Genomic DNA, 24,457 nt, shown 5'->3' on the forward strand with positions numbered 1-24,457 from the left:
AGAAACTTGGTTTTGACAACTGAATTGATTAGTTTGTTGAGTCTCCAAAGCTTTTGGTCAATGAAAGTGAGCTAAAGGGCCAACCATATTGTCCATATCCAGATATTGACCAAAAACTACCATCTCTTATGAATAAGCAGATCTGTGACACCTTAAAATATTCTCCATTCATGTGTTTTTATTTGTTGAGGACTAAGTTCTATTCCATTAATATATTTTTATATTATGTATATTTTGCAGGCAATTTCTTATATTTTTCTTCAAATGTGCTGCTATAACACACAAAAAGAGTTCCCAATCTCCCGGTGAAGTACATCTGTTTATTTATGACCTAAATTCACCCTCAGCCCCGGCTTTGCCAAACACATAGCTGGGATATATGGACCGTCTTTATGATACAGTGATAGCACAATGTGAAGCATATGCCTGCGCTACAGAAGCCATTTCAACGACTCCAGGGTGTTGCAAAACTTTCTCAGTAACACACATGTGAGGAATATCCCTGGAATTTTGAAGTGAAGCTCAAGTTGACCCGCAATAATTCAAATCCCACTCGGGGCAGCTCCGCTGTGTCCTGAGCTGGCGTATTCAGCTTCAGACGGTTAGTGCTGAAATATCGGCCATTAAAAATCCTTATTCATGTTCCTGAATCAAAAAAAAAAAAATAAAAAAGTACCCGTCACAAACTCGGCTCCAAAGTAAGAGTCATTTATTTTTGAGTTAGTAGAACACTTTGTGACATAAATGGGCAAATCGGTTCAAACAACAAGCAGCATTAAATCCAACCCATACACTAACACAGGACCAGTATGCTAGAATTTTAAAAAACACTAGAAACCAAGGAAGAGAATTGGATGAGGGCATGTTTTGTTTTGTTTTTTCACAACATGCACATAAGGGCTGTATCAGTTAAAAGAAAAGTGGGAGAACCCGAATCTGTCGTCTAAAATTACTTTTCACTGGAGAAAGTAAACAGTTAGGAAACAAAGAAACAGCAAAAAAATACATCACATTTCCTTTTCCCGCTCAGAGGCGATAAAATCTTAAAACGATAAAATCTTTTCACATGAACAGTCAGATTCAGGGGATAAGGGGAGGGGAGAGAGTCTGTACACGGTTGGGTCATCTTTAATAATTCATGTTGTCGTTGTTGTTGCTGTTGCTGTACCCGGTGTACGAGCTCTGGTTTTGTCCTTCGTAGCCCTGGTACACGTTGTACCCCTGCTGATTCCCCCAGGATGACTGGCTATCCCAGCCTGAGGAAGAACATCACAACCACGAGTCATTTCCTTTCACATTTCTGCGTTAATCAATTAATAACCAGCGGATTTCCACTTGCTACTCACCATAATTATTATTATACACTTGGCCTCCCGTCACTGAGCTGGGGTAAGCTGTGCTGTACATGGAGTAGTTTCCTCCCTGGCCCTCGCTGGAACTCTGCGTCAGCATCTTCTTCTTCTCGTCTCCATAGCCGTAGCTGTAAGGGCTCTCCTGGTCAGCAGGGGGCGGCATCGACTGGTAGCTCTCTACTTTGATGTCGCTGGAGTCGGGGTTTGCGTTGGAGGAGGGCGGGCAGGCGTACGTGGTGCTGATGCTGCTGCTCTCGGGGTAAAAGGTGCCGTAACCGGCGCTGCTGTCTGAATCGCTCGATCCAGTGGCTTTGGCTGCGTTGTTACCGTAGAGTTTATCTAAAAAAAAAAAAAACAAGACCCAAGACATTTAAAATCATTGTTTAATGTCATTTTAGTTTGCTAAAATTCTTCAAGTGAACTAAACCCACTATTTAATTGAGTTTCTATTTACTATTAGAGTTTCATTTGATATTTTTGAAAAGCTAAACCAGCCTTTACCAAGAGATATAGAGTGTGTTTCATAAATGAATCACACGTGCTAATTTATTTACTGTTTAATGTCTTGAAACTAGCTTATTTAATCCAAACTAGAATATAATGAAATACCTGCAAATGTTAACATTAGAGAAACTGGAGCCAAATAATATTTTCTTCATTTTTTTCTGCTTAAAAATAATGACGATTACCAAAATAATTGCCAAATCCTTTCAACCAACGAACAGATGAATACATTCATGAATCCTTTAGGCTCCTCACAACAGCAGCACAACATAAATATGTTACTGAATGTGGATTTATTCACTCCACTTCAACACTTTCCGTTTTCATGATTTCTTTGTTATTTGGAGCAAAGAAACCAGAAAATAGAAAACATTCAAGAAACTGAAAAATCACAAAGCTTGTTTTAATTATTAAAACAAAACAAAACACTGAAACCCATTAATCAATTCTCAAAACAGCTAAATGCAGCAGCTTATTTGCGTGCTAATGACATTTGGAGACGCATCATTCCTGTTGTTATCCAGTTTTTCAGGCACACGCACAAAACGCCACGACAACCTCTTGCTTTCACAGTCACAGAGATGAGTAGTGGATACTTACGGTAGCCTGTGCCAGAGCCGCTCTCATAACTGTAGTTGGCTTTTCAAAATAATGGAAAGAAACGAGTTCAGTTCAGTTTCCCTCATTGAGTATATGTCGCAGATTTCTTTGTGTGGTTTTCTTACTGTTGTTATAGCTCGGCCCCGAAGAGAACGGTTTGCCCCGGCCCCTGCCTCGACCTCTGTGGGGACCCCCCCAGCCACGGGAGGCGGAGTCTGAAGGAATTCCACGAATGGTCCCGAAACCTGGGATGTGCTGCAGAACATGACACGGTAGAAATTGAATGAGCCGACTGCCACAAAAATCATCGTCAAACATGCAAAGAAACACGAGCTGGACACCGTACCATGTCGGTGTAGGTGAGCTTCTTCTTTGAGAAGTTTCTGTTGGGGTTCGACAGTCCACTGTCGTCCGGGAACAGCTTCTCCAGAGCAGCGAGGGCAGCGTACGCCTTCGCCTCCTTCTTATTCGAGCCTCTCCCTTTGAATTTCTGCCCGTCCACCTCCACCTGAGAGACGGGAAACAAGAGGAGATTTGTTTCCTTTTTACACTCTGCATACCCGACTTTCTAATATGCTGCGTTTCCATCACGGTACGGCACGGTTTGGAATGGTGAAGCCTTTATTTGGTAGGCCCGACACAACAGACAACAATGGAGGACGTCCAGCAGCTCTTTCTGTCCTGCTTGGTTTGAGGCCGTTTGTCTCAACAAGACGTCAGATTAGGCTTAACGTCTGTGCGAAATTTAACGTAAGAAAAACGTTACGGAGCAAAGTTTTTCTGTCGGCCAATCAGGTGACTGTCGTGGGTGGAGCCATGTGTACCGTTTTACTCAGGTACCCCAAGGGAAGGGTATTTTAGTACTATTTAGGGCTGCAACTAACGATTATTTTCATAATCGATTAATCTGTCAATTATTTTCTCGATTAATCGATTAATCGTTTGGTCCATAAAATGTCAGAAAGTGTTGATCCGTGTTTCTCCAACCTGGAGAGGACGATGTTCTCAAATGTGTTGTCTTGTTGTCTTGTCTTAAATGATTTCTTTGTTACATGGAGCAAAGAAACCAGAAAATATTCACATTTAAGAAGCTGAAAAATCAGAAAAACTCACATTAATTCATTAAAAAGACTCAAAATAGTTGACAATTCATTTGGCAATTGATTAATCGAGTAATTGTTTCAGCCCTAGTACTATTCCTAATGGAAACGCAAAAAAAAAAAAGGTACCGTACTGCACCAAATGGAACCGTTCCACTCATTGGAAACAAGGCTTTAGTGAGTTTTCTTATTTGATTCTACAACCGAGGATCAGTCTATGTCCTCACTACCCTGTTATGGTTTTTCGTCCACACTACACTCCAATGGAGACTGACTGTATTTGTTATTGGAAAAAAACACTTTAGTCTGGAGACAGGCACAAAATGACGATGCAAGCAGCTGCATTCATTTATCGATTAGTTCTCACAGGCTCCAACTTGACTATCAGCTGTGAACAGGAAGCTCTGTTACCACTTCCTTTCAATTTCCACCTCGTCATCGGTCTCATAATGTAAATCCTTGTTTATATTCACTGCTCACTTATAGCCATAAGTTAAACTTTCTGGAACAACTGCAGAGAACAGCGGTGCCGACTCACCTCCATGACAAAGCACTTTTCGTGGGAGCCTCCCGTCTCTGCAGACAGCTCGTACTTCAGGCTGCGACGCTTCTCATTCAGCTCCATCACGGGGTTCTTGCCATGTTTGGTCAAGATGGGCCCCATGCCGCTCTGTTCAAGTGGCCAAACAACTGTTTAGGTACTAAAAAAAAAAAAGGGCTTTGAATGCAATGATACAGAGTGAGAAGAGCATGTGCATACATCTTCTGACGTAGTCGAGGCTGCAGTCGTGTCCTTCGCCGTTCCTTCAACATCCTCAGTGGGTTCTTGTTTTATTTCTGAGCCTGTCGGGAGACCCAGATCCTGCAGGACCTGTAAATGACCAAAGTTACAAATCGTGTGAGGGAGCCCATTCGTGAATTACAACAGAAACAACCGATGAGCAAAGAAAAGAAAAGCGAAAAGTCTCTCACCTTGGTGGCCACGTTAAGTTTGGCAGCTCGTTTGGAAGGCCCAGTGGACTCGTAGGTGACCCCGTTCAGGTCCACAGCCATGGTGAAGACCGGCTCGTGGACTGGACCAGTCTGAGATAGGAGCCGGTACTCGAGGCCAGGTCTGTACTGGTTCAGACGCATCACTGCGTTTATGTTGAAGTCTTCAGTGACTACAGATAAAAAGACAAAAGAAAAGAAAAGCTTTTTAATATTTGTTGTATTCCCCAAAAATGGATTTAACGCAATCTCTTTTTTAAGCACACTGAGAAAAAGGCTTTTTTTCTAATACTAATAGTATGGACGTGTGTGTTCATACACATTAAAACTCCACCCAATGTAATTTTGGCGTGATAATCCAATACAAGCCGTGCACATTTTGACTGTATTTTATCTTTTTATTATTACTTAATATAACCTCACTGGCCACTTCTTTAGACACTCCAGTTCAACTGCATGGTGGAGATGAACGGCTGAAGGTCAAACCGAGCATCAGATCAGGGGAAGAACGGCGTGTCGTGGTTGTAGGCGTTAGATGAGCTGCTTCTGAGGATTTCACAAACTGCGGATCTGATGGAATTTTCTTATACGTAAGGTTTACGGAAAATAACGGAATCAGTGAAAATAACTTGTTGATGCCGGAGAATGAAGATATTGGTTTGAGGTGATAGAACAGGAACAGGAACTGAGATGTGCTGAAGACCATCTCTGAACGCACAACATATCAAACCATCAGACCACACTGGGTGCTGCTTTATTATTATTATTATTATTATTATCATCATCATTAGGTACACACGACCTAAAGAAGTGGCTGTTGAGTGTAAATTTTATTATATTATATCTTTTTTTTTTTTGCCTTATTTGCAAATTCTATTTTCTTTCTTTTTGCACAAATGAACAAATAATAAACCACCATAGAAAAGTGACAGAGGAATGCAGTTCATGAAAAATGTTATGTATTCAATTTCACAGGGAAATAAATAATAATGACAAGTAACGTGGATAACAGGAAGGATGACATTTGGAACAAACAAACATTAAATTGATGATTATTTACAGTAAACTTCTTAAGGACGACTTAAATCTATACAGGCTATCACCTCCCATTATAGTGATAGCCATGCTCCATTATGGTTTTTAAAATGATTTTAGCAGAAAATAGTAATAATAATAATAATCAAAATAATAATAAAAAATCATGACAAAACCTAAAAATTTCAGAGCAGATAAAATGGTGACACAAGACGAAAAGCAACATCTGTCTCCTTCGATGGATTGACACTGAGCAGCCAACTAATAACGTGGTTGATCAGTTTACATGTTGCTAAAAAATAAAACTAATAGACACACATATGTGCACCAGTGAGTGGTCATCAGATTTGAAAATAAAAACATTAATTTTTTGGGTCATCTTCACATTTCACATCTGCCAGTTACACACAAGTAAAAAAAAGCTCAGCCTCTGATGATCATTACTGACATGATTTCCTTCCTTTCTGGAACTTGGCGAACTTCCTCGGTTTGCCGTGGAGCTGCGACGCCTTCTCGTCTCTGTCCAGCTCGTTGTACGGCCTCTTCGCGGGCAGACTGACGGACAGAGCGGGAGGGATCTGGGCTGCGAGACACAAACACAAGGCTTTTGTCACCAAAGCATTAAACGGTTCCGTGAACTGCATGGGAATGAGGAAAGACGGCAGACTGCTGCGTGTGTACGTACCTGAGTCTTCTCTGTTGCTGGCACCGAACGATTTCCGTGGTTTCACAGGTATGTACTCCCTTCCGACAACCTTGTGCATCTGTCCGAACGCACACAGCCTCAAGGCGATCTGAGAAACAGAACACAGAGTCGGATGCTTTTCCAGGCTTCAGAATCAGGAGTCTGCTTGTTTGTCTTAGCCTCGTGTTACCTGAGCGCTCTGTGTGATGTCCTCGCGCTGCTGCGGAGTTAACTTTTCGGTGGCATCGACCGGTTCCTTTTCACAGGGATCTTTAATTCCAGGGCCGTCTGTTGCACACGTACAGAAAGAGTTTAGTTCAATACAAAGTCACACCCAGTATAGGAACATTTGTGCTTGATGTTGACGAGCTCACCCCGCAGGAGAATTCCAGAGGCAACGCACTCAAACACCCTGCGGAACGCTTCTCCAGCTCCCAGTGGTCTCTCACACGTAGCAATAGCCTTCTCTACCAGCAGTTCAAGAGGCTGTGTGGAGAAAAGGGAAGCATGGATACACGATTGGTGAAGACGCCGCACCGATAACGACGCATTTAGACCTGGTATTAACTTCTGAACTGAGAGATCAAGTCCCACACAGTAAGGCATTCACGAAAAGCCGATTTATCGACGCCAGTGGCACAAGTCGGCAAGTCGTGTGTGGTTTTCCCGCTCTCTGATTCAAGAGTTTGGTACCAGGTCGGTGTGTGGAGTGCGGCCGGGCTACGGTCACCACACCACGCTGGGGTTAGAGGTTCTGAGTGTGGCAGCGGGCAAGTTGGTGGAGTTTCGGACGAGCGGATTATGGGAAAAACTCATCCCAGGGTGCGGACGTAGACCAGACTAGAGCCGGGTGGGAGAGATCTTAAGCACTTCCTGTTGTGCACTTAAAATGACCTGAAAATTCAACGCATGAGCCTTTAATGAGTCCGACTGTACAGATGTGTCCATCAGATGTCAACACGTCACAGCACTGCGGTGTGAGCTGTCATGACTGTCAGCTCCAAACGTGACCAACGATCGCCCATCTATGAGGGACACATCCCATATTAGGGCAGCCATAATGCACCTTTCAGTTGTTTTAAACCCCAAAGACGACGATTTATTTAAAAACAATACAAAAAGAAGATATAATTATAGGAATGTACCAAGTGTTAATGGGGGTGTTTCGAGAGCACCCCTGTTTCCCAGGTAACAGCGCGTCTTCAGAGAACACTCCAGTTTGCATTTCACAGCTCGACTACAAACATGGCGTTTCATATAAAAACGGTAAGCTAACTTGTCTGCGTTAGGTTGCTCCGTCCGTTTTGAGTACATGAACATATCAGATTTGGCATATTTCAATGTTTTAGTCTAATTATCGTTTCGATTCATTTTATAACTGCAGGCGCACCTGCCCGCAACAACGGCAGCAGTCTATCTGTGTCTCAGTCTCGCTCTGTGCGAGGACATGCACAGAGCCAAATAATCTAAATATTCCTCAACAGTTCTTGGGCCAATATCACTAGTTGACATAGTATATTTTCGGAAATCATGGGCTATGATCTTGCCCAGACGCATGTGATGCAAAACGGTGTCAGAGCCCCCCCCGACAGAACAGATGTTAATACCAGGTCTAAAAACAAAACATCAGGGTTGCTGACAGAGCTAGAAACATTCATACAAGACTTTGTCCGACTTAACAACAGTTTCCTCACCCATCCTGTGAGTGGCGTCCAGGTGGGAACACGGTGACACAAGTCCCTCATGACGCGGATCACAATAACGGCAGAACTCAGGCTGCTGACTTTTGCCTAGAGACACAAACAAAAGCCAGTTCATTCAGGAGCGGACGGCTTCACTGCGACCTGACCACTGTGCTTTCTGGGTTCTCACAAAAAGGACGCAAACAAAACAAAACAAAAAAAAAAGGTGAGCACAGAACAGTCAGAAGAACCAAGCCTTCTTCAGATCAACAACTGTTAAACCTCATATTTATAAGAAGTATTAGACACTTGTCTACACTCTTACAAAGTACAGGCGACATTTTAACAAATCTAATATGTTGTGTTCATACCAATGATTTATTTAAATCTGTCATTGGTATGAAACAGCAGATCACTCCTCCAACCTTTTCTTAAACAATTAAACTGCGTGACATTTAAGGATTATAAAAAAAAACACATCAAAAAGGAAAGTTTAAAGCACAGTTTAAGTCTCTAAAAATATAGAGGGAAAAATAAAAAGATGATTCAAAAGGAACAGTTCAACCTTATGTACAAATAAGGACGTGAATGCAAACCTGGAACCACTTGGCGTGGCGGAGAGACGCCAAGGCAGTAAGGCATTTCTGCCTGTCCAGAACGTCCAGCGGATCGTTGACTGTTCGCGTTTCTATTGTCGAGGTGGGGTAAGAAGAAAGAGGTACAGTTTGACCAAGGGGGTTGGCTCTGTCTTGCAGCTCAGGGAGAAGCAGCTTTCCACAAACCAGCAGCAGGGAAGGGGGGTGGGGGGGGGTTCCCAAAAACCTAAATCCCAACTCCCAACAAACCTGACAGTCACCTGTCACTGCCACAGTTAACTTCTCACCAGTGTGTAAACGTGAAAGTGAAAAGACTGTCATAAAGACACAATGGTATAACCATACAACATGGTATAGCATGTTGTCCGTGTCAGTCTAGCGCCCCCTTTCCCTTAGCTGCTCAGGCATGGGTTTGCTGCTTTCCCCTCCTCCTGAGACAGTGTGTCCAGTTGGTCAAAGGTCCAGCATTCCTAAAAAACTTGACAAACTAAAAGGCAGTCAGTTGTAAATCACAAGCATTTTAAAGAAATCTACACGTCTGCGCCAAACTGCAGCAAAATTGATGGAGCGCCTATTTCCAACACTTGATCGAACAGGCTTAAAGTCAAAGACTGGGAAACACAAAGAGCCATACCAGCTTTGTGCGAGTTTTGAGCCGCAATCTTAAACAGTACGTACAGTGCTCAGCTACTCTACCGCCAGCAACTTTTACACAAGTCAGCTTATGTACTGGTGAACGAGAGATAAGACGGACTAAAAACTGTAAAACTCATCAGCAGAAAAGGTTATTGCAAGATACCTACAAACAAAGTTTTGGATTTTTCCATTAGTTTTAGCTTTTATTTCCTGGGGGTGGGTTTTTATGGTTTTTTATTACAAATAAAAACCCATAACCCCTAGTAGTCACACAGGTGCACCCTTGGTCCTTATATTATAACAAATAAAGACAAAGCAAAGACAAAAACTAAGCATATTTCCACTAAAATTGTAGTTTGTTTTGTAAACACCACAAATTAAGGTGTTTTTATTATAATCTAGTTTTTATAAAGGAAATGTTTTTTTCAATTTAAATTTTCATTCGTTTTCGTTAACTATTAACCTGGTGACAAATGTTAATAACTGTCTCTAATATTCATCTTAAGTAGAACTGTTAACCATTAGTTACACATATGAAAGTGATAATTAAAAATTAATATTTCTTATAGCAGACAAACCAGTAAACATAATTAGATTTAATTCAACTTATAAAAATTGGTACCCAAGTTATGTAACCTGACTCTAGTGAAGTAGAATGTACACAATAGTTGTCTAAATTGTTCTTATAATACAATGCGACTCGTCAAACAGTTTAGCTGCGACTACAACGACTTTATCTCGATGTACCTGAGCCGTGCAGAGTCAGTAGAGTTGTGCACTTGATCAAATAAAACTGTCTTTTGAAGCTAAAATCCTGATCACAATCATGTCATGACCTTAAAAGGTCCAGTGTGTAAAATGTATGTGAAATTATTTTCATTTGGAAGAAGTAAGAAGTAAGAATATTCAGCTGCAACATCGACAACAATAAAGGTGCTAAATATTACACACTGGACATTTGCATGTGCAGCTGCAGTGTGGCTTGTAGTCTATGGACCAAAACTGCACTGACACTGGTATGGTTCTGTACGCGGAGCTTAAGCAAACTCCCGCTGTCCATTAGAAAGAACTCACTGTGTCCTGTAGTCTTGTGTAAATATAGTTCATGCTGATTAACACGGAAGCTACGAAAAACACTCCTCTATTTCTCTCTCTCTCCACTCCTCATTGCTGATCAGTTTTGCTGCAGCTGGTGCCAAACTGTACATGTTCAGCATCAAGTACATGCATTGCGCGCATTACCCTGTTATTCTTGAAAAAAGCCTTCACTTTTCAAACATGAAAACAATTCAACAAGAATAGACAAAGTTGTTTTATGACTGAGACAGTGTTATTAACAACATCAGCGACTACAGAGGAAATGTGGTGCTGGCAAAGGCCAGTGTGTCGCAAAAAAAAAAAAACAATGACAGGACTCACGAGCGAGTGAAGAGCCAACATGAATTGGTTGTTCACTGGCCTCATTCGGGGGGAAAACAGCCACTGCACAAGCTCCACTGACGTTTCACACGATGATGCGGGTGATTTGAAGGGTCAGAGCACAGTTGCAGATCAGTGGAGCAGTGCAGTGTCTGCGTACTGAAGACACACACAGTCAGCCTTGTGGTACAGTAGCTGAGGCTACACCAACATATCTACCTTCTTCTTCAGCAGTTTCACTCTCTGGCTCCATCCTGACAACAGGTGATGTCAGATGGACAGTCAGATTCAGGATTGGCTCCTTTGTGCTCATTACAATAATGGCCGCATCCTCCATACACTGGCTTACTGTATACGTCCCGGACGAAATAGTCTATGGAAAAGAGAAACAACAAGTCAGGACGGCATCTTTATGACCTGTATAGACTTGGTACTAACATACGTGCTGAGTGGTACGACAACTAACTCTTCACACAGGTCACTAGAGATACGTTAAAAAAAGATCTCCGTTTATGACGCCAGTGTTTATTTGAATACAGGGCAGGAGAAGCCACACAAGGGATTCAAAAATTAAATTATGATTTTTCTGACTAGGTTCTAATGCAACTTGAGCATATAAATATTTTTTCTACATTTATGTAATGCTTTGTGGCATAGACAAAGACCAATCAAATACAGAATGATTAAATTATAGCCTTTGTGACTTGCAATTTTCAGCTTGAAAATTATAAACTGTGCAGCTCTAAGCCAAATCCAATCTCATGTGATCATGGGAGCCACGTGTACTGCACATTTTACATTTAACTCCACTTTGATCTTTACGACAGATGCAAATACCAGTTCTGAATGGGGCCTATATCTTTTTATTTATCATTTTTAACAGCTGCAGGTACGAATTCCTACCTCTAACTCTGCAGTTAGCCTTTCAGCCACTTCTTGAAGCAACGTGGATGTAGGCCTGTTGGAACAAAGCAGCACCAGCTCCAGGTCCTGGTCTCCCTTCAAGAGGAGTCCTTTTGCTACAAGTCCAACCCGCATTACACCACGCAGGACAGGATCTTTGGACTTGGTACTTCAAAAAGATAAGGAGAGAAAACACATTTCAAAACAAAGAAATAATAACATATTTTAAAAGCCCTGGAGTGCACTTTTTAGTCAGTGGGACATGTGCCTAATGAGATTTGAAGACCCTACTTACCTCTGAGCCTCAGGGTCTTTGTTGTCTTTCGGTGTGTCCATCTGGTCAGACACGGTCTTCAGAGCACACTCCACATTGGAGACAACATTCTGCACCGCTGCCAGCTCCTCTGAGGAGGGATACACTTCAGAGTGTTTGGCTACCACATGGCGATCATATGGCCCCTTGACGAGCTTGGTCGAATCAGGCTCCTTAATTGAGGGAAAAAACAAACAAAAAAATAAAATAAATTAAATCAATATATAAATACAGAACCAAAGCAAGTTTATGTAGGAAAAAAGAAAGGCACAGAACACACCAGAAATATCAAGTGCACGTCCTCTGATAGGACGTGCACTTAAGAATCATATTGCATAGTGTACATGCATAGTGTAAAGCTGTACAGTAGGAATAAAGACAAAAACGTTTCAAAGCGCAAAACAATGATTGGAAACACTTGATGCGTGGTCTTTGTGTGTCAAAAGACTCAGATTAAAAAAGGTCTGAATCGATTTAGCAAATTAAAGAAAAACCTTATTATGCCGGTGATCCTCTATCTCCTCTACGGCGGCAATATAGTCGTGGTACTGTCGCAGCTCCTCTTCATAGCACAGGCAGTCATACCAATAACGCAGCTCCTCGTACCTGAGAAGAGGATGGAACTTATGACAAGGCAATCGACATTTTAGTATTTTTGAATGTCAAATGGTTACATGTGCTTTCAAATATAAAAAAACAATAGTAAAACAGCATAAATAACCATTCCCTTGCATTTCTTATCCAATGTTAAAGTTGGCAGTGTACATACTGGTGCCCTTAGTGAGTCACCTGCCATGTTTGAAACCTGTTCTACAGGTATGTGATTTACAGACACACATTTGTTGCATTTTCTTATCCAAAAAAAGTCAAAGTTGACAATGACATTGCACACACTCCGACACATTCTTTAAACAAAGAACACTCAATTGTGGTATTTACTACCATGGTTGCCACGGTAATTATCATACAGATCAAAGGCAGGTGAGGGCGGAAGCTAAATAATCTACCAATATCACTTGCATTTCTCATCTAAACACCCTATAAAGTCGGCACCACACTGGTGCCCTGAGTAGGTCACTGCCAAATGTGAAGCTTGTCATGCAAACTGTTGAACAGTTCTAGACAGATACATTTAATCCAACATATTGTGATGCAAACATGGGCTCTTACCTAATGGAAACAAATTGCTTGTAATTATCTCTTAAAAGATTAAGAGTCAATGCTACAATTTCTTAAAAAAGATAATTTAAAAAGATCTCTCTTTCTCATGCACATATATCTCAGTGTGTGTTCCTCTCCTACTGACCAAGTTATTTTTGTATTCAACAGTGCTGTGAGAGACACTATTTTTTTGTTTTTGTTTACCATGTTTCCTCAGAAGTCCCACTAGTATGAGTAAAAGATCATGGACGTACATACGATTAGTTAGTACAGCTCATTAAAAATCCAACATGATTTCACTTAAAAATAGTAGATTCCCAATCATTCACATACTGACTTCTCTCTTCTACGTGTCTGCCACTAACCACTAGATGTCGCTGATTGATTAATTGTGTGCTCCTGTGCACGATACTTAAAGGTGTATACATTATTTGGTGCACCTGAAGTATGGATGAAATAAGGAATATGAATACGATTGGTTTTCCTTAATACCATTAGAGGGGGGACGCCAAAAACACTGTAATTTAAATTGTTTATCTATATATAATACATAGAGAGACACACAGAGTGAGTGAGTGTAAATACCTATCAAAATCATGTGGCAGGAGCCGGTGGCCCTCCTGGATCAGACTGTCCCAGTACAGCAGCTCTTTATACGCCTGGTGCTCACTCCACGACGCTGCAGCGGCCGCCATGCTGTCACGACTGAAGCTACCGCCTGCAACAGCAACGAAAACCTTTTATTAGCCCGTGCGCAACTGCAGGGTACATGTCACGTTATATATATACGTATCGTGTTACATGCAAACACCTGTCCAGCACTCACGCAGTTCCCTCCGCCGCCCTCTGTGCGGGGAACCTGCTGTGTGATGGCTAGTTAGCTCTCGTATGCAGTGCATCACGGCTTAACGGTGTGAGTCACGGAGCTCACGTTAGCCACACACCCACGTACACCACGCCACAGCGGCAAATTCAATCTTATTTTATTCGGTAACGTTAGGAGGAACTCACCTTTGACAAAGAAACAGTAACAGCTGGAAAAACTATGGTCCTTTCGGTGCTAACGCCACTGTTTTTTTTTTTGCTTTCATCTACTTCTTTGTCTTTAATGGCGGGTCAAAGCCCAGTCTAAAAAGATGCATACCGCCACCTACCGGGTCGGAGTGTACACGTTGAACGAACATGTTGAAAACGCCCTTATCTTGCAAGGTAAACAACAATGTATTTATTCATTAGGTTCCCGAGTATGAAGCACACATTTTTGAGGGGGTTAACAACGATACAATTAGGTTAGTAAAACATCTGTGGCCTTCTCCTCCTTTAAAAATAATAAAAAAGGTGTCCCATATTGTCTCAAAGATGAAATATTTACCATTTATCATATAAGTAAGTTTTCCCAGAGCCAGAGATTTTGACAGTGTGGCTATAGCCAGGTTTGTAAACTCGGGCTGCTAATAGATTTCCAGATAATTATATGCTGTGTTTTGCTTGTAATAAGCAGAATATTGACATTTTCTTATGTATCTTTTTTAGTTCACATTCAAAGGAAACATTCCCAGAATACATGATTTAGGGCATAGTTTTACCCTCTATTGGATTTGGATAGGTCACATATTAAGGCTATAAAAATGTGTTTTTTTTCTTCAACTTATGTGCTGTTGAGTAAAAGTTATGATTAATTTTATATCGCTTTTTTTGTAGTGATATAAAGTAGTAATAATTGTGATTAAGTCACAAAAATAGACAGTATTTCCAAATTTCACAAATACACACAAAATAAACATTTTGAGTACTTTTTGCTCAGGTGTGTTTATATAGTGGGTGAACATTATTATTATTTTTATCAGATTGCCTAGGTTGTGCTGGAAAAAACAGGATATAAGACACTCTATATTGCACATTTTTATACCCTCTGTATATACTGTATGTTTTAACATAGTAATGGAAAAAAAGTAGGCAAAATGCTCTGTGTTCTAAGGGTTAAAGCATCTATAAATTAAATTAGCAACAAACTGTAAACTGCCGTGAATATGCTCTCTGACATTATGGTTAAATAAGAGACAGTTCTTCTCCTCTGGGACTTGGAAGATAAACATATCTGGATCTGGAAGACTATGACTTAAAACCACAGATGTGCTACACTGTGCAGTTTCACCCATCTTATCTGCAAACATCACTTGCATTCCATCCAGAAGCTCTGTCAAGTATCTCTGTGTCCTCCGAGCATTTGTTTAAGACCCCGTTGGTGGGATTTCCTCTCCACATCCTTTTAAACAAAGCCATTATGCTGCACTTTCTCTTGTCTTGGATGCAATGGTAATTCACCAGTATATATCAACAACGCATTATTAGAGTTGATCTCATAGCCCATAATCATGGTTTTAGACTTTTGCAAACAAATCCTCATCTTTCATAGTCTCATGCATGGCTTGCAAAGACGGTAATCCTTCCCTTGTATTGGATTCAGCAGTAATAAATTCCATGAACAAATATGGCTTGCTGGGTGGTTGTTTGTTATGACTGTTGCTGCAGCGTTTTCTTTTGAATGTCACTATTCAGCTCCGCGACAGATCTGTGAGACAAACTGACACTTTGGAAGAGTTTGACTTTGTGTTTCTTGCAGCAGCAGCAGCAGCAGCAGCAGCAAGACTCAACTCTCTCCTGTGTGACTTTTCAGCTTTTAGCTATTAACTCACTCGCCACAAAACTTCTCTGTATAATCGTCTGTCAGAATGTGGTCTGGTCAAAGCTGTTTGTTGGACACAAACTTTATCCAAAGACATTGACTCTTCTGCGCTGTAATGACACTCGACACTGGCTTTTTTCATTCTACTGCCAAGTGAGTCACACTCGGCAGACTATAGCTTTTCCATATTATTTGACTGTTTCTCTCAGAGGGTCTAGATCTACTCTTTGCTCTGGTGCTTGTCAGTGTTGACAAGAAATATAACATCTATGTGCATGTTTCCTTCACCCTGACGGTGACCTGGCTGCTTCACAGTTTGAAGGATCGTGTGAAGGACACTCACTTGGCGTCTGTACGCCTCAATCTCTTTCACTCGTGACTGTGGAAACATTGGAAGCAGCAGAAATCTCCAAAGGGTTATTGACTCTATCACAACTGGACTTGTAGATTTCTTGAAGACGTTTGTTTCACTTCCCATCAAAGAGGCTTCTTCAGTCTTGAATGTTGGTGTGAGGAATTAAACTTCCGTTTAAACACAGAGCAATTTGGCAGTTTTTTTTTCCATTACTATGTTAAAACATACAGCATATACAGAGGAGAATCAATAGTTACTGCTAATAATGTAAAGTGGAAAACGTTATTGCCAGTACCTCCAGATTCTGTTCAGGTATAGTTCTTTGTTTTATTATTTTTTCCTGCACGTTTCACCATGGAAATCAATGCCCTACATCCATTTGTCATCACCTGCTCCTTACCAGCTGTGGAAAAGGCCCCAAAAAAGCAAAATTTCTTGCTTTAAAAAATGTGGCCCAACTGAGTTTGTAATTGTATAGCCGTGTCCTACAGTCACACGAGGCAAAAGTGATGTCAGTTTCTCTATTGGATGTTCTGCCCTAAGTTTCAGTGCGTCAATGTGTTACCCACTCATTCAGAAGGTCTGTGTCCTCTCACAGTGTAACCTACTGTAGGTGCAGGTTGGGTGGAATTAGCAACACAGCACAGGATACAAACCTTCATAAACACCTGTCTGAGAAGAATCTTTAAAATCCAGTGGTCAGACCTGATGAGCAACCATGAGCTGTGGGACAGAGCAGGAGGAAATGGTCCTGGATAGGGCACACACTTAGGAAGCCGCCATGCAGCATTACACACCAGCCCCTAACCTGGAATCCACAGGGCAGACAAAAGAGAGGAAGGCCTTAAAACAGCTGGAGAAGGGACATGGAAGAGGATTCAATGACTTTTGGAGAACTGGACGAATGAGAATCTGTACTGACATCAAGCAACTAAATCCATCTAATTTAATGTAACATTTGCCTTTATTTAATCAACAACCATATTTGTTTTCCCAGAGTATACACTCACTAACCACTGTATTAGATACACCTGTTCTTCATCTGCTCTTTAACGCCACAGCCAAGGTCAAGACAGGCAAAGAAGGGTGATTTAAGTGACTTGACTTTGAACAGGGCATTGTTGTTGGTGCCAAACAAGCTGGTAATCAGAGTATTTCAGAAACTGCTGATCTGCTGTGATTCTCTCCAGAGATTACAGAAAATGGTGCTAAAAGGAGAAGATAATCAGTGGAAATGCCTTGTTGATGCCAGAGGTCAGAGGAGAATGACCAGACTGCTTTGAAATGATAGAAAGGCAACAAAGTAACAGCATGTTACAACAAGAGGACATCACCTGGTGCCACTATTGCTATTTTATAAGGTGTCCTGTGTACCTAATAAAGGGGCTACTGCGTGCATACTGTTCTGTTATTGTCATTTTGATGATGTCAGTAGCCTGCAGTTCTACATATTAATGTATCGTGATGTGGTTCAATAATATTTAACATTATTTGTGCATTGGGGTTTTTTTCTGGCCTATATAATTTATCTTTAACATCAATATAATAAATAAAAAACTTGGAGTTTGGACTAACAATTACACATCCCAGAGAAAACCAGGCCAACATATCCTAATGTTCAGAAAATCACATGAAAGAGAATGAGTCAAAACTCAAAAACATTCAGGATAAAATGTATTTGTAAACGTCACATTGCATCGTCTTACTTACAATCAAACATATTTACAAGTCCTCAACAAATCGAGGGTACAGTTCAAGTATTAACTTATAAAATTATTTTTAAAAAAAACTGTATAATCACATGATATTGAAACATTCACAAACTCCACAGTATTTGAATAATAACATTCCTTTATGAAGTACATTCAGCAGAATAATTACACACTCTTGTAATACTGATGGGTTTACTGTGGAGCTCCCTCTAGTGGATACAATGATAAAGCTCAGTTCTAATGTAAAGAACAAGTCACTGTGCTTTTAAAACCTGGAGAAAATTAGGTTGAGAAACAAAAATCAAATAGTATTCACTGCTTTTTCGCCCCCTCTCTGCAGTCAGATTAATACTGCCTCCAAAATGAGAAATATACTAAACACAAGGGAATGTTCACTTATTACGAGTAAACAGTTTGACGTTTGTGATATCTTTGTGCAAAATCACAGCATTAGCTAGCTTCCATTTGTAAAGGTAAACTTTGATGGTGTATGAACAGAGAATTAATGACTGTAGATCAATCAACAAATGTCAAATTTTAAAATATTTAAAACTGCTTCACTTTGCCCCCAAATGCCCCCAACGACCTGGAGGCAAAGTACATCCGCTTATGTTAATTTCACTCCGGTTCTTCAGACGTCACAGATGGTTGACGTCCTTCTTGTCTGAGCTGGGGAAGGAGGTGGGCTCCCAGCGGCCTAACATGCTGCCCCTCAGGCCCGCTTGGCACTTAGCGATGAGGTAGATTTTGCGGAGGACGGTGCGTCGCAGCAGTATGTAGACCCAGGGGTCGAGGATCTGGTTCCACGTGGCCAGCCTCACGCCCATCACCATCAGGGTTTTGTAGCTGGACAGGTCGTCCCCCATGGCTCCCATGTAGGAGCGGATCACTGACATCAGGCCAAAGATCTGCACCCATGAAACACACATGTGGGTAAATATTAGGGGTGAAAACGTTGCTTGTAAACATATGAATAAATGAGTCCACAAACAGGTTAAAATACGATTGAAAACAATAAATTTTTCAAGTGAATTCTACTAATTCTACTAACTCTAATTCAGGATGTCACAGCAAGATGGTGGCTCCTGTTTAATATGCATTAAATACATATTAAAGACTAATTATAAGGTCAAAAAGTTTGCATTTTATAGCAATTGTGCATTTATAAAAACATATTTAAACCTTTTAAGTGACTCTTCACATTTCACAATCACATTTAGCTATTCTCTGGGTCAAACATACACCAGTATTTTCCAAAAAAAATATTATTTCATTAACTGAAGGTCATTCAAAAATATCAAATTCACTGACAATATTCAGAATCATTCCCTCCTGCTCCGTCAGAGTCGGGGCTTGACTGTACCTTGACCTGACGAGTCATTTAGCGAGGGCCTGTTTCAGGTTAAGCCCAAATGTACTCTAATGGTTAATGTCTGTGTTATTTGATCCCAATGTGGTTTTGATACCAAGTAATAATAAAATAGCACAATAACAAATACGTATACCAAGATTTATTAGTGTCAATTTGGATGTACTTTTATTAATAAAAGGTTGTTTTAAGGGTAAATGTGCAAATCTCTATCCTGATACGACACAGCATCAGGAGCAGCTACAGGTTCAAACACACTCTGGGAGAAGGAGCTGGGTATCTAACCCTCAACCGCCCGAGCTAAAGTGTGAAATCTCTGCACTGATGAGGTGAAATGTGCCTGCGTGTGGAGCAGCCGCAGAGAGGAACGCGCAGAACCGATCGTGCGCCCAGCAGATGGTGATTTAATGTGAAAAGGGATCACGTTTATTTTGGCATGGATTCTGGTGACACAGCAGTTTGTCGTCATTGTGTGTCTCTTCCTGCTGAGTGCACGCTGAAAGCATTATGTGTCTTATCAATATTTGCAAGCGGTACAATTTTATTTATTTGTAAATCGATCGGTATTTATTACTTTTGCTTTTTGTGAACAAATTGTTTGTGAAGTAAAGTCATGTGGCGAGTCCGAATCCATGAGAAGGAAACGATTACGTGAGCGGAGGAGGCCTTGGATCCAGCTACAGCACAAAAACACTCCAATACTCTGAATCTGTTGCTCATTTGACTTGTATTAAGTGACATAATCCAAGAAAAGACTCAAAGAAAAGGTATTTTCAATGGCAGACGTTTCTGACACGAGGGGAAATTAACAAGCGGAGCCATTGTTTATGTTATCAGGAACACCTGGGCTTTTTCTGACGCTGTCGTGCCAAAAATATCGAGTGTGTAAAAGGCTTGTATCACAAATGTCTGCCAAAAAGTGTGAAGTAAAAAAAATCTTACACCGGTGATATTATATTAGACAGACACAAGAAAAAGGCCTTTCCCGTGCATGGTAGCCAGGTTTGACATGTGTCAGCTGGAAAAGCAAAAGGTGTAAATAGTGTAATTAATCAATTCATCATCATTAATGTTATCAGGAACACGTGTGCTTTCCCCCCACTGTACTGTGCCAAAATATCTAGTGTGAAATTGGCCTGTAGTGTTATTACCCCAAAAAGTACAAAAATCTTAAAGACTCTGAACAGGTGTTTTCAATTACTCCAGTTTTTTTTTTTTTTAAATCCTTACTTACGGTCAGTAAAAGACTACGTGTCTGCATGTGTGTCTCCTGTCTTCTTTCAGCTGTTATTACAGTAATTAACCTTGATCCACGTCTCAAACTATGCTTTGCTCGGTCCTTGAATTTGAGAGAAGTGGGTTTTGGAGAGACCTTGAACTTGATGTTTCAGACAGTGAGTGCTGTAACGCTGACACCCGCCTGCACACACGGCCCACTGAGATGGATTAGTGTGGGCTTGCTTTTACTTTATATACTTTAAGTGGGTATTTTTCATGTTTTTTTTTTGTCAACTGTAAATGGACAGAGGGCACTCAGGGGTGAGTCCACCTAACATTTCATTATGACCTTATATGATTCCCTCTTGCTGCACTTCCAGACACTCACCAGCAGAGGGCTCCAGCAGATGCACGAGGTCACCATGATGCCCACCAGCTGCACAACCATCTCTATGTCGTGGGACCTGGCGGAGTGATGCGAGCCCGGCTTCCTCCTGAGCCGGGCCAGCACCAGCGTCAGTCCACTGATTGTGTTACACACGAGTGCCACAGCTAATGAGGTCAGACCGAGTCCAGAGAACAGCACCACAAAGGCCACGTCCACCTCCTCAGTGTCACTGAGCACTTTGATGAAACACCAGGTTCCTGGGTCCTGGTAGGCGTAAGAGCCCAGCTGAAAGCAGGGCAGCATGGCCACACACAGAGCTGCCAGCCAGATGCCCGACAGGCAGATCTTTGTGCGCGTTTTCGTGACCAGGGACGAATGCAACAGCGGCCTAGTGACCCCCAGGCAGCGCTCGGCAGCCATGGCACAGCCCATGAAGAGAGGGCACAGGCCGAAAAACACCATGCTGCCACCCAGAAACTGACACATACCATCAGAGGTGTAAAAGTCCTCCGGGCGAACACCTCCATGGAGATAGAGACGGAGAACCAGGGCCCCGGGGATCACGTGTCCAATGAAATCTGTGACCACGAGCGAGGTGGCAAACAGGAGGAACGTGGCTTTGGAGCGCCGGCGCTGGAGACAGTAGGCATTGGCCAGGATAAAGAGGGCCACAATGTTGGAGATGATGCCCAGAGTCATGGGCAATATGACGACAATGATGCCACCGGTGGTGGGCTGCACCAAGGTGAAGTTCCCCTGCTGCGACAGCCCTTCGACGGCCACGCGGGCCTCCGCCTTCCCTCCACTGTCGTTAGAGGGATGAGGGAGGAGTGGGGAGGTTGAGGAGTTGTAGTGACTCAGAGCTAACATCACTGAACCCTGAAGGCCACGAGGTCCATAGTTAAGGGAGGCTGCAGAAGAAAAGAGGAGGCAGATCAGACATGGAAATGACCGAGAAAGTGGATCAACATAGAACTGGAAATATATAACAGAGCAGTTTGATGAGTTATTAAGTTAGATTTAAAACATGATGATGCTTCACTACGTGATACAGCATTAAAAAACAACTACATCTTAAAGCAAGGCTGAGCATGTATCACATATATAAAGATTTCAGCGTGTATTAATTGCATTATTTAATTGGTATAGAACAGAAAACAATAAAAAAAGCTTTCACAAGAGCTGCGACTGTGTTGCAAACAACCTCTGACAATAAAATAGTCCAATTTTATTTAATAGTTCAAATGAGAATTCATTTGGACATGATTAATTGTGTAACCATATTGTGAATCACCACAGTCACTGGATTTCACCTAAAACAAACACCGATGACAGATTTTATCATCAGGAGATGCTGTCCATGAAGAAAAATGGTTGTTATTTTGGACGAGTGACTCAGTGCTCTTCACCGCCTTCATCAAAACACCAAATAAGTCCAAAACTTTAGGAAAAGAACCTGTTCATCTTTCCACTAGACTCTAGAAAGCTGAACCACGAAGGTTCACTGCAGCTGCTTTATGAGATGAATGTTAAGTTTTTTGCCTGAATCTTTTTCAGTTTATAGCAGTTCCGTTCTAGCTGAACTGGACCAGGAGCGTGGCATCACAAACAAGCGGAGGAGAACATGTTTCAGCAACCACACAAATGAAGACATGTCAGTTAACAGCAGCTGTCATCGTGCTGCAGTGTGGCGTTTCATCACTTGGGTCGGTTTTTGGCTCAAGGTCAAAACACAAGAGAGCACAGTCCTCCCAGAACAAAAAAGATCCCTGGAAGTGGGCAATATTTGAATCTTTCATCATGAAACACAAGTGTTTGCTTTCTCAGCTCATCATACAGCTCATATGTTTCCTAGAGAGCAGGAGAGGTTATTGATTGATTTAACATAATAATAATAATGAAGAATAATGTTAATAATGTGTGTGATTTGGAAAACAGCTGCTTTAACGATATTTTTGTGGGATAAAAGGAGAAAGGAAAGGTTACTGTGCTTGAACAGTCTCTCCTGGACTATATGCTGTATACTTTTATTGGTTTTAAGAGTGGGGAAAAACATTAAAAAGGCTTTTTTAAAGATCATTATAACAGGTTAATGTGTCAGTAAAACATAAACGGAACGAATAAATGATTATATTTTTTCTATTAAGATATGTCTTAAGTAGTAGAAAAGTTACTTTATGTCCTGGTTAAGTCATTATTAGTCACTTTTATAGCAGACTCACCACCGCATAGAGCTCCGTTATCCTGCTCAGTTCAGCTGAACATCAAACACAGACACAGTTTTCCTCGTGTCACTGATAGTCCACAGAGTTTCAGCAGAGACGATGCACAACAAGCCGCTGAGAAAACGTCTGGAAAAGAATCATGATTCCCGGTGAGAAAGCGCAGCGCGTCGCTGTCCGTGTCGGGTTAGTTCCCATGGCGCGCGAGTCCGTGCGTCTGCTGCTGCGTCTGCAGCTGCATGTTGACTGGCGGGCTGTAAAGGACTGAAGGATCCACCACTGACACTCAAACACAGACTGGGGATTTTTTTTATAGCGCGTCTGTCCGCCTTCAGTGTGTGAGGGCGTCTCTGCTGCTGCTGCTGCTGCTGTGAGCGCCGCTCCTCCTGCGCGTCCTCCTGTGCGTCCTTCTGTTTACATCCACACGTCGCTGTCCTTTTACTCACTTTATGTGTGTGTCACCTACGTTTCCAAGAAATTATCTCAAATCATGCCTGTTTTTCTTTCTTTATCTGTGGGTTGGAGCACACTGTGTGGACAGCACATCTGTTTATCCATGATTTCAGTTATCACGCCAGTATTTAGACCAGGGATGAGGGGTGCCAAACTCATTATTCATAATTCAGGGGCCATATACAGCACACTTTGAGCTCCAGAAGCATAATAACATATAAACAACAAGAAACTTCCCTTCTTTTTGTTTTTGTTTTAAATTTAATGAAGTAAATTTTTTTACAAAACAAATTATGAACAACCTGTGAGTAAAACGTTTACATTTATACACGTGCATAACAACTTACAGATCACAGTGGATCTACAAAGGCACAAAACATTTAGTCACAGGTATCTGGAACTGACACATTATTATTATTATTAGACATTTTCGCAAAAAAATCATCCTGTTGGCCGGATTGGACCCTCCAGTGGGCCAGTTCTGGCCTGCAGGCCATATGTTTGACACCCCTGATTTGGACATTAAATACCTCTGTGTGACACACTGCTTTCAAAAAGCTAAACTAATTGTGAAAGGTTCAACTTTCCTCGTAAAATCCAGTGTTTTAAGAATCAAACTCCACTTAAAAACCCCATTTAACTAAAGTGGAAAGTGTTGTTTTTTTTAATCTGTGGAAGTGTGTTTGATTGACATTCATTCCCACATCAAATTGCTCTGCATGCACATAAACTGTAGGTTTATAATCAGTTTTGCTGTGACTGACATTGGTGGGAAACACAAGATCTGGAAGAGCAGGCTAATTTCTTTTTCATCTTCTTAGTTTTTTTGGCAGTGTTGCAAATTTCTGCATCATTTCCATATGGCCACAGTTGGCCCAAGGCATAAGCGAGCTAAGCGGCTGCTTGAAAAACATTTTTAACATGTTAAAGAAATCGAGATATCTTTAGATATATTTAGATAAGTTAATAGTGTTTATCTTGAGTAATTTGGTCTTATTTTGCAGTGGAAAATTGCACATTTAGTGCACATTTGTACATCTGTTATCAATTCTACAGCAAATGCTTTTTTTTATTCAAG

The 24,457-nt window shown here is 41.4% G+C and overlaps 2 protein-coding genes across 2 annotated transcripts; both read right to left on the reverse strand.

Moving 5' to 3' along the window:
• Positions 1-692: 692 nt before the first annotated feature.
• Positions 693-14,105, reverse strand: ilf3a (interleukin enhancer binding factor 3a). The gene is made up of 20 exons (XM_058640551.1): positions 13,988-14,105; positions 13,562-13,694; positions 12,310-12,421; positions 11,798-11,988; positions 11,503-11,671; positions 10,819-10,972; positions 8,545-8,636; positions 7,961-8,056; positions 6,641-6,752; positions 6,457-6,554; positions 6,267-6,375; positions 6,030-6,164; positions 4,529-4,719; positions 4,317-4,427; positions 4,095-4,226; positions 2,803-2,964; positions 2,582-2,711; positions 2,457-2,495; positions 1,347-1,691; positions 693-1,256 (listed from the first exon to the last, which is right to left on the reverse strand). The coding sequence occupies exons 2-20, from the start codon at positions 13,669-13,671 to the stop codon at positions 1,129-1,131; spliced, it is 2,616 nt and encodes an 871-aa protein (XP_058496534.1). The 5' UTR covers positions 13,672-13,694; positions 13,988-14,105; the 3' UTR covers positions 693-1,128.
• Positions 14,106-17,678: 3,573 nt separating this feature from the next.
• On the reverse strand, positions 17,679-23,331 carry ptger1a (prostaglandin E receptor 1a (subtype EP1)). Its single transcript, XM_058639683.1, has 3 exons — positions 22,927-23,331; positions 20,705-21,615; positions 17,679-18,637 (listed from the first exon to the last, which is right to left on the reverse strand). Exons 2-3 carry the CDS (start codon positions 21,572-21,574, stop codon positions 18,368-18,370), a joined length of 1,140 nt encoding a protein of 379 aa, XP_058495666.1. The 5' UTR covers positions 21,575-21,615; positions 22,927-23,331; the 3' UTR covers positions 17,679-18,367.
• Positions 23,332-24,457: the final 1,126 nt, after the last annotated feature.

Source organism: Solea solea, chromosome 10, assembly GCF_958295425.1.
Source record: "Solea solea chromosome 10, fSolSol10.1, whole genome shotgun sequence".
In the NCBI taxonomy this organism is placed as follows: domain Eukaryota; kingdom Metazoa; phylum Chordata; class Actinopteri; order Pleuronectiformes; family Soleidae; genus Solea; species Solea solea.

Excerpts from the sequence above, each read along its gene's own strand:
- ilf3a (XM_058640551.1), bottom strand. The coding sequence starts at position 13,671 with ATGGCGGCCGCTGCAGCGTCGTGGAGTGAGCACCAGGCGTATAAAGAG. Across the intron at positions 6,165-6,266 it reads CAGCAACAGAGAAGACTCAG|CCCAGATCCCTCCCGCTCTG; the intron begins GTACGTACACAC and ends TGTGTCTCGCAG. Across the intron at positions 1,692-2,456 it reads CGGCTCTGGCACAGGCTACC|ATAAACTCTACGGTAACAAC; the intron begins GTAAGTATCCAC and ends TTTTTTTTTTAG.
- ptger1a (XM_058639683.1), bottom strand. The coding sequence starts at position 21,574 with ATGTTAGCTCTGAGTCACTACAACTCCTCAACCTCCCCACTCCTCCCT. Across the intron at positions 18,638-20,704 it reads TCTGCTGGAGCCCTCTGCTG|ATCTTTGGCCTGATGTCAGT; the intron begins GTGAGTGTCTGG and ends TCATGGGTGCAG.